The 14038-nt window shown below is 36.4% G+C and overlaps 1 protein-coding gene across 1 annotated transcript in view; it reads left to right on the forward strand.

Annotated features, from left to right (window-relative positions):
- LOC115235859 (potassium voltage-gated channel protein eag) overlaps window positions 1-14038 on the forward strand; it is a 102175-nt gene that overhangs the window by 67193 nt on the left and 20944 nt on the right. Inside the window, exons 3-5 of the mRNA XM_029807927.1 lie at window positions 4265-4365; window positions 7674-7806; window positions 13968-14032. Of these exons, the coding sequence (XP_029663787.1) occupies window positions 4265-4365; window positions 7674-7806; window positions 13968-14032 (299 nt within the window). The remainder of the gene's footprint in view (window positions 1-4264; window positions 4366-7673; window positions 7807-13967; window positions 14033-14038) is intronic.

A 14038-nucleotide genomic window follows, 5' to 3' on the forward strand; every position in this document is an offset into this window, starting at 1 on the left:
TGTGTGTGTGTGTGTGTGTGTGTGTGTGTGTGTGTGTGTGTGTGTGTGTGTGTGTGTGTGTGTGTGTGTGTGTGTGTGTGTGTGTGTGTGTGTGTGTGTGTGTGTGTGTGTGTGTGTGTGTGTGTGTGTGTGTGTGTGTGTGTGTGTGTGTGTGTGTGTGTGTGTGTGTGTGTGTGTGTGTGTGTGTGTGTGTGTGTGTGTGTGTGTGTGTGTGTGTGTGTGTGTGTGTGTGTGTGTGTGTGTGTGTGTGTGTGTGTGTGTGTGTGTGTGTGTGTGTGTGTGTGTGTGTGTGTGTGTGTGTGTGTGTGTGTGTGTGTGTGTGTGTGTGTGTGTGTGTGTGTGTGTGTGTGTGTGTGTGTGTGTGTGTGTGTGTGTGTGTGTGTGTGTGTGTGTGTGTGTGTGTGTGTGTGTGTGTGTGTGTGTGTGTGTGTGTGTGTGTGTGTGTGTGTGTGTGTGTGTGTGTGTGTGTGTGTGTGTGTGTGTGTGTGTGTGTGTGTGTGTGTGTGTGTGTGTGTGTGTGTGTGTGTGTGTGTGTGTGTGTGTGTGTGTGTGTGTGTGTGTGTGTGTGTGTGTGTGTGTGTGTGTGTGTGTGTGTGTGTGTGTGTGTGTGTGTGTGTGTGTGTGTGTGTGTGTGTGTGTGTGTGTGTGTGTGTGTGTGTGTGTGTGTGTGTGTGTGTGTGTGTGTGTGTGTGTGTGTGTGTGTGTGTGTGTGTGTGTGTGTGTGTGTGTGTGTGTGTGTGTGTGTGTGTGTGTGTGTGTGTGTGTGTGTGTGTGTGTGTGTGTGTGTGTGTGTGTGTGTGTGTGTGTGTGTGTGTGTGTGTGTGTGTGTGTGTGTGTGTGTGTGTGTGTGTGTGTGTGTGTGTGTGTGTGTGTGTGTGTGTGTGTGTGTGTGTGTGTGTGTGTGTGTGTGTGTGTGTGTGTGTGTGTGTGTGTGTGTGTGTGTGTGTGTGCGCGTGTGTGTGTGTGTGTATGTATGTACGCGATATTTTGTACAACCTTTTTTTTTACATGGATAGAGTATTATTAAAGGATGGTTGGTATTGAATTTGGTGAGTATCGGTGAAAGGGTTCATTTTTTACAAAATTTTGAATTTTTTGAGAAATGTCTGTACACGCTGTAACTTTCAGAAAATTTGAGATATCGGATTAAATTTTTTTACATGAATAGAGAATTATTAAAGGATGGTTGGTATTGAATTTGGTGAGTATCGGTGAAAGGGTTCATTTTTTACAAAATTTTGAATTTTTTGAGAAATGTCTGTACACGCTGTAACTTTCAGAAAATTTGAGATATCGGATTAAATTTTTTTACATGAATAGAGTATTATTAAAGGATGGTTGGTACTGAATTTGGTGAGTATCGGTGAAAGGGTTCATTTTTTACAAAATTTTGAATTTTTTGAGAAATGTCTGTACACGCTGTAACTTTCAGAAGATTTGAGATATCGGATTAAATTTTTTTACATGAATAGAGTATTATTAAAGGATGGTTGATACTGAATTTGGTGAATATCGGTGAAAGGGTTCATTTTTTACAAAATTTTGAATTTTTTGAGAAATGTCTGTACACGCTGTAACTTTCAGAAGATTTGAGATATCGGATTAAATTTTTTTACATGAATAGAATATTATTAAAGGATGATTGGTACTGAATTTGGTGAGTACCGGTGAAAGGGTTCATTTTTTATAAAATTTTGAATTTTTTGAAAAATGTCTTTACACGCTGTAACTTTCAGAAAATTTGAGATATCGGATTAAATTTTTTTACATGAATAGAGTATTATTAAAGGATGTTTGATATTGAATTTAGTGAGGATCGGTGAAAGAAATCATTTTAATTTTTATTTCGCTCACAAAGTTTCTTCTATGAGAAAGCAAAAATTGAAAAATCCGCATGCTTAAAGCAGTATAAGCATTGTAAGATAAAATGATGAGGAAGCAATGTGCAAGTTTCTAATATTTTTTAATATCGTTACACATTAGTCTCGCAATATTTTCCATGATATTATGACATATATTTGTATTCTTGCACATCGAACAACCGTAAAGCGAAGGCGTTGTCGTGTAGATAGTTGTCGTATAAAGTCCACACACAAACTAAGTCTCGTTGGGAATTCTCGTTCCGACGACGACGAAGAGGAGGCTTAGGGGGAAAAGGAAGACGGGATATAAAGGGTAGGGAGGAAGAAGAGGTCGACGATGTTACAAGGAGGCACTTTTGATCGAGTATCCCCTCGAAAGCTCTCCGTAGAGTCGTTGAAAGCCTCCGTGTCGACGACCGGCTCGTGCTGCAAATGTTACAGATACACCCGGTACATGTATGTATACACGCATACGTATTCCGTGCAACACACATACATACACATAGGGGGATCGTACATATACTATTTCACAACGCGTTGAATGCAACAGGATCCACTTCAGAGATCATACGCTCGGAGGAGTGCATCCGACTCTCTGTGTTAGAACTCGAGAAAGAATGGGAACGGCGGACAGAAATACGGCCACGCTACTCTTGGATACGGATTCATATTACCGAGCTATTTCGCCCAGACTCGGTATGCGATGTTCGTTAAAAATCAACGAGAGACATCTCTTTTTTTCTTCTTTGTTTAATCGCTTATGTTAAAGTCCCGACGATATTTTCTTATTGTTAGTAGTAAGTTTGAATCGTCTTTAATTTAAGATATAACGTTAATTAAATTAATTATTTATTCCATTTTTATAAAAGTTGTTTAATTAACTTTATAATAATTATTGTCCAATTTTTTTATATATAATTAATTTTATATATAATTAAACTATAAAAAATTTACAATCGCGACAAACGATTGTAAATTTTTATATCGGTGCTATAACTCGATGGTATGCAATTAATAGTTTGTCAGAAAATGAAAAAAAAAAGTACATTTTCGTCTCGCGAGCGTGATTTTATTTCAATGTTTGCTGTCGTATAAAAATGAAGCTTTCGCTTCTATCCGACTGTCATTGTTTGTCGTGGAATCGCGACGACGTCGGTGGTTGTTAGCGAACAAGCGAGAATTGTGCTTCGCAACGAGAACCCTCTTAGACGTCTTCGTTTACGATTTAAAAGACGCCTGGTAAACGAAGTCGACGGAATAACGCGCATCCTTCCCGCATCTCGGGATCCTTGCGAATTCTTCTCGATATTATGACGGAGACATGCGGTGATTTAAAATTTTATGAATCAACTTTGTGTGTCAAATCGGTGTTTGCGAGAGAGAAACCGAGATATCCGATTATCACCCACGAATTTTGCGTGCCGATCGCTTCGTGTCAATCGCGATAACATTTATCGCGCATAATAATAATAATAATTGTGATTGTTATATGATAATGTGGGGGATTGTTACGTGTCGAGCTACTTTAACGAGCTGTTATAATTTGTATCCGGCCGGCAATAATTGCGTCATTAATTTTATACATGTGTCTTTCGCGCAGGATAAAATGAGAGATTTCCTCTCGATGGCAAATTCGTTTTAAGATGATAGAAGTTGATCGAGGCTCTTATTTCGACATCATCAAGCAGATCGCCTCTCGTTGAACGCTAATTAAATTCGGCGACTAATTGGATAACCACGGTAAGGCGTGGCTCGCCTTACACTCTTTTCGTTCCGCTTTTGCGAAACTACGCATTATAAGCATCCGAGCAAGCAAGCAGGCGCTGTCTCTTGTTTAATTCCCTCGCTCGTAATTTATCGGGAAACTCTAAATGAACTCTAGCGCGCGTTGAAAAACTTCCGGGACACCCATTAGCCGAGTAACATAGATTTATACGAGAGAGACATCGATTATTATTACTCTCGCTGTCGCTATCTCTCTCGTCGTTATGTAATATGTAGCTTTTACATTTATTTTATTTATTATACGCAATATCAATATATATATTCATTTTATTTATTATACATTGTAATTTTTCTTGATTACATCGCGCATCGGACAATGATTTATATGCGTAATATTAAATAAAGCATCGTGTCAAGAAACATGCATGCAATTATATTTATAACAATTGATAGAGATAAATGTGCATCGATATATAAAGTTACAGTTTAGAAGATTAGAAAATAAAAAAGACTCTCTCTCTCTCTCTCTCTTGAAAAATTGTAGAATACGAACGAAATCGTGAACAAACGGTGTTGACGATGCGAGGGAGAGAGAGAAAGAGAGAGAAATGAAGAGAAATGCATATTTTTGCTACTGTGTCACGTTTCATTATGCAAGAGAGAATAATGCCTCACAGCCGACAGCAGTTTCCTACTGGCAAACGCCCAGATCGTCGACTTCCCGATCGTCTATTGCAACGAGAGCTTCGTCAAGATCTCCGGCTACAACCGCGCCGAGGTATGAGTACTTTATTTAATACAACATATACTCGATTTCTCTCAAATTCTTGTTCAAAAACTTCGCGCCGATATTATCGCGAAGACGTATTCGTAGAGCTATATTTAGACGATACACACACATAATGCGTGAACTATATGTGTGTATATCTTTCTCTTATATCATATATTAATTAATTAATTAATGGATATCAAGCGTCACAAATGTATTTAATCTATCAGTTACAAGACTGCCAATTACCCGGACGTGGATTATTCAAATATTGATTTCCCTCGACAAATTGAACACATAAAGAGATATTATATCTAACAATTCACATGATATTAATTATATTATTATTATATTTATATTTTTTTGTTCATCATTGCATACAAACTTTTTTTATTTGAAAATTTTATACTTATAACATCGAGAGTAAACGTATAAAAATATTTTATCGTCCTTCCACCTCTGGTTTGGATAATCTCGAACTATATAAAATTGACTATAAATAAAATTTCATGCTTCGCTACATATTTTATTCTTAAGACACACGTTGCATATTTTTCTAAAATCCTCCGATTAAAGAACCGATCCATGTTTGTAACATTCTATGCTGTCGTATATTACAAAATTTATTCGATACTCATCTGATGGTGAGTAATGGCTCGTTTATTCGTTGCCACTCTCCTTGGTTCAAAAGAGTGGCGTGGATGGCGAGTGGATAACGGGATTTAACGACTAGCGAGGGTTGATTCATCGACATCGATTTATAGCTATAGATAAGAGTTTTAGCTAGTAAGGTGCGAAAGCCAGAAATATCGAGAGATAGTATCGCGTATCGGGCAAACCCGATATCGAGTTTAAAGGCGAATTAGCCGATGTGGCTGATCGCTCATACACTCGATGAATTTGATAATTTAACTCTATCGACCTTTTATTATTGCCAATATTTATTATTTTTGAAAGTTGCACGATTTTTTTACACGAGATAAAACACACACAGTGGCTGACAAGTACACAAATATAAATAGAATCGCTCTTCAAGTAGAATCTTTTTATTATTCGCGATCTTAAACCTTCTTGCTCGGTTACTATTCGCTTCTTTATGTAAGACATCTACGTTTAATTGTGCACGACCATCGTATTTGCCATTTGAATATATTCATACCGATGTATTTATATATACGTAATGAAAGCTCGAAATGAAAGAAATTTCCTTGGAAGAACGGTTATAAATCATCCGGGTAAACAGGAAATCTCAAAGTAACGCTTAAAGTACCTCGTAAAGTAATGACAAACAATGCAAGAAACACAGGTAAAAAATTACCCCTTGCACTTAGATCAAAAATACTTTGGATTATTCGACTCGGACGCGACTTGTCTCTAGCGTCTCTATTCGACTAAGCGACGAAGCAGTAACTATCCCCTTTCTGTAAGACACCCACAATGTTCCAAATCCTATTGTTCGGAAAGACACATGGATTCAAGATTTACGAACTCCATTACTGGAAGCCGGATTGAGGATGCTTTCGTGGAAGGTTTGCGTGGTAAGGAACAAAAGTGATAGCGATGACACAAGGATATAAATGTGCATTTTCACTCTCGTTAGTTTTTTTTTTACGACAAATATATATTTATTTTTTAATGGAAGATTGAGATATAAAATATAAAAAATATAAATATATTTGAATGTAAAAATAATAAATAGAAACTGAAATAGAAACCTGCTGCATACTTGTGACCTTTCGCTTGTTTAGTTTGTCTGAATTGTTCCTATCATAACGGCAGCATTATTAAGAAAAATAACGTCGTTAATCCTATTGCTTTCAACAGCCTCAAAGACGTAATCGGCTTAATTTAATCATACAGTCGCGGAATTTTTTCGCGCATGAAATTCTCAAGTTTTCTTTGGGAGTCTCTCGCCTGTTTTTACATCGGTCAGCGAGATTGCGCTTACGCTTTTCTACGTTTCTTTTTCAAAGTGGCGTATATTTTTTTTTTCACTTTTATACACGCGAGAAAGTGCAGCTAACATTTTAACACACGGGTAATACGGCTATTACGTGCTCTTTCATACGCAGATGCTGAAGCGCGAGAGATGCGAGCAACGTGTGTATTTCAACGCCACCGGGTATTTGAAATAAATCTCTTTAGTGTCACAGCTTGGCGAGATTAACGGCGCGAGGATAAAACGCAGAAGTTTTTTTTTAATTTTTATATATTTAGCAGATGTGTTACCTCTGTACACTGTTATCCTTGCAAATTTCCAATTAAAAAAAAAAAAATCACGCGGCGCGATTTTAATTCGACTAGGATCAAAGTTATGCCATCGGGTATTTGAAATAAATCTCTTTAGTATCATAGCTTGGCGAGATTAACGGCGTGAGAATAAAACGCAGAAGTTTGACACCGTTTTTTTTTTTTAATTTTTATATATTTAACAGATGTGTTACTTCTGTACATTGTTATTTTTGCCAATTTCCAATTAAACAAAAAAAATCACGCGGCGCGATTTTAATTCAACTGGGATCGAAGTTATTTCGTTCCTGTTGCGCTTGCGAGCCGCGGGATTTAAAGGTCAGAGCTACGGGATTAATAAATCTGTTTCGAGGTCAAAAAACACACGGTATCACCTATACCCGATATCCCGCACGAACGACCGTTTCTCGCTTTCGTCGGCATTTGATAACGCAAATCGGGTCAACCTTTATCGACTTTATCGATCCGCAAGATCGCTATTTTAAGGAAGCACTTTATTCACAATGGCTTCTGTTTACGTCATTTAGTCCCGTAAGGATTATTTTAACGTTATAATTTTCGCACGCGCGTATATAAATTTTTATATTATCGCGATGATTCAGAAAAACTATAGTTTTTACAAGTATAATTTATTCGCGAAAATTCTGATGATAATTACGCTCTTGATTTACTACAACCACGTGAGAGCTTTTGAGTCGATTATTGTAATGTGGACGAGATCCAAATATAGTAGACCGTTTCTGCGATTAACGCTTACAGTTGGAAATTTCGCACTGTCCAATCGTAACTTACGATACGCTCTTTATTAATACGTAACGAGCGCAAAGTGCATATTAATAATAGGCAGATTGTTCTAATTATGAAGCGGATTAATCGATCTTCCACCATCCGTGTGGTCGTCGCGCACATTTATCATCTGCTTCCCCCCTTTTCTTCCCGAGGATATATATCTCACTTATTCTATGTAATAGCAACGTGTATATTATACGTCTCTATCTACACACACATGACGTTCTGTGAGTGAATAAATTGTAATGGATATTCTCTCTCTCTTTATGTGTCACCAGGTTATGCAAAAGTCATGCCGCTGTGGATTCATGTACGGGGAGCTGACGGACAAAGAAACGATCGCCAGGATCGAGGAGTGCCTCGAGGGCCAGATTCACGATCAATTCGAGATTCTACTGTACAAGAAGACCAGTAAGTCGTCGTGATTATAAATATCTGCATGTAGAGGCTTAAATGTGAGGTTCGTGGGGTTTTTTCGCGAGAATCGACGGTTTCGCGACGTGTAATTTACAGAAAACGGATCGGAACACGAATACGTCCGGGGAAAAAAAAATATTACAAGGTCTAAAGGCATTGGAAAATTCTAATCGTGTCTACTTTGTATGTGTGATAAACGGTACGAATAATTAAAAAATTAAATAATTCGTTCCAAGCCATTCGTGATTATGTCACGGCGTTAATTTTCGATTTGAACGAAATTCGCGCGGCGAGATCTCGCACGGCGGTGACAGGTCCGTTTTTCTTCGCGCGTTTATCACGCGCGGTAATTGGATGGCCGTGCAAAGGGCGGTTGTCGGAAAAGGGAAGAGAAAAACTTCGCACGGAATCGCGATTGGGGGGAGGTAGCGGAGGAGTTATTGCGCGGAATTTGCATGCGCGTGTTTATCGGACCGGGGCATCTAGTTTCCTATTGCGTTGCCGTGCACTTTATACACCGCGCGGATACGTTGGAAGTACAGCAATCAGCTCGGCTTGTGTATGTATTTAATGGAGAACAAAACGCGACCGCTTTTGACCGTGAGGAAACCGATACTTTGCCAATGAAACGTTCCGATGTTTTAATTAGGATATATAATCATCGTCGACGCCGTGCAATTTTTGTGAATTTTTCTTACAGCGATAAACGCATGGGGGAAAAAACTGCGTTATTTTTATTCGTCTTTGAATATAAGAAAATCAAATCTTTTTTTCTTTTATATGTCGATTTTTTATAATCAGATTAAGAGGGCATACCCGTTTTAAACTCTCGAAAAATGAGTACATTTTCTAAATTTTTTTACAGCGCGACGTCTTGATAAAAACTTTTTACTTTTTTACAATATTAATATAAAGTTAAATAATTTAAATAAAAATTTCCAGCTTAAAGAAAATTTTTCTTTCAAAATTATGCGAATATTTGCAGATTTATATTTTCATGCACGGTGTACATGAAAACTCGGGTTACGTTCAACGGATTGACTTCAAATTTTGCATGCGAGTTCCTAATAAGATTCCACATCTGCTAACGAAGCCTTTTTTTAATTCGATTCCCCATTTTTTTGTTATAAATAAAAAAAGTTGGATTTAAAAAAAAACGAAACTTTTTTCAACCTGCTGCCATTTTCTTATTTTTTTAAATTTTGAAAGCACTTGGATAGCAGATAGCTATTAACATGTTTAATAAAAAAAAAAAAAACTTGTATTTTTGACTTCAAATATGATAAACGAACATTTTCATGCACACCGTGCATGAAAATATAAATCTGCAAATATTTGCATAACTTTAAAAAAAAATTTTTTTTTTTTTTAAAGCTGAGAATTTTTATTTAAGTACTTAATAATATTGTATTAATATCGTAAAAAAAAACTTTTTATCAAATCGTTGCGCTGCAAAAAAAAAAATCTAGAAAATGTACGAAGGTGCAAATGGGTATGCCTCCTTAATATGAAAATCGATTTAATAAATATTTGCGATGTATAGAAAGATGCGCTTCTTTGGATGTTCCATAAATATTTTATATTTAATTTCTCGTTGCAATGTTCTGTTAAAAATTTTATGCGCGTAGCATAGATAGTGAATAATGCAATGGATATAATGTGTGTCGTGTAAATTTATATGATATTATTCACGAGATGCTTTCTTCATACACATTGTTTTCCAAGAATCGCGAATGCAGCGAGGGTAAACAAAAGTTTTGATTATATATATATATTGTTTTATTTGTTTAAATAATTAATCCTAATTTGTAAAGAGCATGTTGGACAGCCACACGCAATGTGCTAGTTGCAATGTTCGTAAACTGCGATCGTTATAATGAAACCGTCGTTTCGGGAAAACACCTCGGGGCACGAGATGTATCATTGTGCATGCGCAATATTTGATGGAAATATATATCGAAACGTAACTGTGTCTGCATACGTGTATATCACACCGGTAAGTTTCGTGTTTCGTGTTGATCGTTTCACCATCATGTCGTATCACCCGATTTTCTGATATTCGCGTGATGTCTCGGCACGAAGATCCTCGAAGAAAATTTGATTATTTCCGATTGCTTTTTAGAGAAGAAAAAAAAACACCCTCCCCTCTCGATACGTGACGTGTTAAGCGTAATAATGAAAGAGATCCTTCTGTTTAAAGGTAGCCCACGAGGTATGTCTAGCACAAGTTCGCAAAAGCGTGCTCACAAATGCCACCAGTAAGTCACCCACGAATCTAAGATCTATGCAAAAGACACCGTATACATGGCAGATATACATATACTTACTGATATAATACGCTTAAACTAATCTTTAAGATAAGAATTTGAAAGCTTTATAAAAGCCTTTTTCAATTAATTACTCTTGATTAATCCTAGAGATGAATTTGGACTATTTCTCTAAAAAAAAAAAAAAAAAAAAAAAAAAAAAAAAAAAAAAAAATGAATATCAATAGTTTTTACAAATTGATTACATCATCTGCTTTTGTAGCGTTTGACCCTCTTTGCAGTCTCCTTTTAATCTTTCCTTTTTCATAAAAATTCTATTCATATAATACTCACACTTACTTTAGAGGATAATCGCCGCATTTGTTCCTGTAATTGAAGAATTCTCTGCCAACCAGGAGCCAGAACGGAAAGATTATGGCTCCGCAATAGCATCGCGTTCGGCGACGATCGTAAAAATAGATCACGGACGTTATTTTTTGCGACGCGTTACTCGCCCCAAAAGGGGGCGAGAGTCTAAGTACCGTTTTTTGTCCGACAAAATCCCCGGCCAACGGCCCTTATCGTCGAATGAGACGCAAGAGAGATGGATGCAACGGCGCTCCGTTTCTCTCTCCGGTGAGAAAAGGAGGGTTGCACCTCTTGAGGGAGGATCATCAACCCACAAGGTTGATTAACTCATGAGGAGACGCAGACGGAGCTTTGTAAAGGGCGACTTAATTACGCGCTATATTACGAGAGAAACCGAGGTTTTTTATTTTCGACAAATTTTATTTTTATCCTCGCGTTTTATCCTAGTAGCCAATACATAGCAATGTATATATATATATATATATATATATATATATATATATATATATATGTGTGTGTACATAACATGTACAGGTAACACGTACAATGGTATACTGCCGGAGCAATTTTCGTTCTCATTTGCCTCGTTTCGTCCTATTAAAATGAGAATTCGTCGCATAAAGCGTCTAGCGCGCACGATGTAAATTAACTTACATATTTTTTTGTCCTTTAATATCACTATTATACAGTGTGTCGCACAAACTTTATACAATATTTTAATAACGTATTCTAGAGGCAAAATGAAGTAAAAAATCTTAATACAAAAATATCGAGGCTACAATAGTTTTTGAGTTATAAGTGATCAAAGTTTGCTAATAACATTGCGTAGAATTTGCGTCCTCAAGCTCGTAATTACATTTACACACGTACTGATCTGTCATCTGTTATTGTGTGTGTTGCTGATAGATAAAATAAATAAATTCATTTCCACCAAAATTTCTCCGCGCGATCAGAACAAAAATAAACTTCGTTTCTTAAATGTGTGAAAATATTAAGTTTATATTTCTATTTAAATATAATAATTAATCAACCATTTAAATTATTATCTAAGAAAAAATTAAATTTTTTACGTACAACATTTATTCATTCGTTAATATCAGCTGAGAGAAACATAATATTTATAAACATAAGAAACAATAAAATCAGCTGTGCAGTAAAAATCAATATTACCTGATTTGTAAAATCAATAACAGATGACAGATCGGCACGCGTGTATCTGTAAATTTTGATCGCTTATAACTCAAAAACTATTGCAGCCTCAAAATTTTTGTATTAAAATTTTTGACTCTATTTTATCTCTAGAGTACACTATTAAAGTATTGTACGGAGATTGTGAGACACCCTGTATATATTTATGTATGCATTAAAAACTGCAAATTTAGAAGCCAAGTTTGATTTATTATTTTACTGACGCAACACCCGAACAATAAAATCTTTCATTATGCTTTTTCCCCTAAATCATAAACTCAGATTATACGAATTCAAGTTGACATATTAGCATTTAGTATTAGCGCTCATTAGTCAAAAACATTTCAGTCGAACGAACCGATTATTATTAGCGAATTTCATTTCTTGTATATCCTGCTATTTTTCTCCTGATATTCATCTATCTACATTATATACTCTGCTTTCATTTATAACTCTGTTACCAGTAATTTGTATAATACTTTCCGCGTAATAGCACAACGCACGCTGCGTCATATAATTACGCTATTTACATTCAAGCGTATGAATTGAAATATTCCGCGTAAAGTTTAATATGGCGGCAATTGAGATAATTTTGATATCCTGCGGTATAAACGGTGATACTGTAATAATTTTCAACGATATAACGTAATGATAAAGCCAGCTTTTAATGAAACATTATAGAAATAAATATATTAAGCACGCGTAGTCTCTTTAATAAATATTTATCTTAAATTTTTTTAACTATTATATACTTTATGCATTTGAAGAATATTTCAGTGTCAAGTTTATTCCTTCTCTCTTCCTCTTTCTAGTGTCACAATTATTCCAAGAGATTAATACTAATAAGCCTCTTCCGCTTCGCTTTGAAATTCACACTGGTTTGAAGCCATAGCCACGCTTTCATAGCGATGACCCACACTTTTTCCTACCCCTTGAGAATAGGGTATTTTCGTCCGTATTTCCTGTCGGCGAATGTATGTACATTGTTGATGCTTCTCATACGTAGCTCGTCGTTTGACGGGCTTACAAGGTTCCTTAATTAAGCCAGTTGTCGGGGCACGAATGTACATATAATGCCAAAATTATTATCAAGCATTTATATGTACGTTCGTCCCTCAGGTCCAAAATTTCACGTGTACTCGCGAATTTCGTATTCTCTCTCTCTCTCATTAATTCACGATAAAGGACGATCGCTTAAAGTATCCTTGGACGAAATACTCTCTCGAGAGAGGCGTAAGGATGCGCTCCGTTAAGAGGACGAGATGCAAAGATATCGCGCGTCCCATTCAGGAAATTTACTTTTCCATCTACTCCGGCGCGCGAAGTCTCTCGATTTTCTGACGTCGCGAAAGTGTGTATCTCTCTTTGAATCTTTTGTAGCATCTTCCGCGATATATCTCTTTATCAATATATTTTCTATTGTATTATCTGTACTCTCATCGTATTAAATACTCTCTCTCTATTTTCTTCTCGTACTTCAAATTTTCCTCATTATCGCTAGCATTAATTCGCACGCTCGCATGCTTTACGCCGCGAAGCATTGTAGGCGAATTACTAATTGGATTCCATCGTTCTGAACTCGCATATAGCTTCGATCTTGCATCCCCGACATTGTGGACAAGTGCGATAATAATCTAGCGCGCGGTGCAACTTGTCGCTCATGGTTGAAACATTATGTGACTCAAGTGACAACTTAGAAATTGAATGCTGCAGAACTAACTACGTCTGATTGGCTTTTGACTTTTGCTCGAAGTAACACACAATAATGCATGATTGGATATAATTTAACGTTGTTACGAAAGGAAACTTTCTATCGAACTTCTATCGTTTATTCGCGATATTGCAGGAAGAATCGCATAAACGTTTCGAGGAAATATTTTTTTTTTACTTTCTTACGACAAAAAATATCTCATATTTATATATTTTTCTTTTTACATTATTATTTTATTATTATCCTGCGTTTTATCAGCGATTCTTATCTTCAGAAATTTTCCTGATACATGAAATAGTGCTGAGATTAGTTTTTATATATTAGTGTTCCTTTTTTTCTTGTTTGAAACGCTTTTATTGTATTATATATACTAGCGCAGTATTTTATAATCTAGCTTTCAGTGCACGTAGCATGACAAATCTATCTAGACTACGACAGCAGAAAGATTTTCAGTCGAATTGACGATCAGCTGACTCGCAGATTTTCTCGCAACTTCTGCAAAAAGAACTGAAATTCGTGATAATCTTCCTGCGATCGATCGTGCTTGAAAGCATATACGACTTAAAAAGTAGATTTTACTATCTCTACCATCTTTGTACGAGCAGACGATACCGGTGTCGTTCTCTTTTTACGTTCTACAGAGACACCATTATGGCTGCTGCTGCAAATAGCGCCCATAAAAAACGAACGAGACCTCGTGGTCTTGTTCCTG

The sequence above is a fragment of the Formica exsecta genome, unplaced genomic scaffold, assembly GCF_003651465.1.
Source record: "Formica exsecta isolate Colony F162 unplaced genomic scaffold, ASM365146v1 scaffold236, whole genome shotgun sequence".
Taxonomy (NCBI): Eukaryota; Metazoa; Arthropoda; class Insecta; order Hymenoptera; family Formicidae; genus Formica; species Formica exsecta.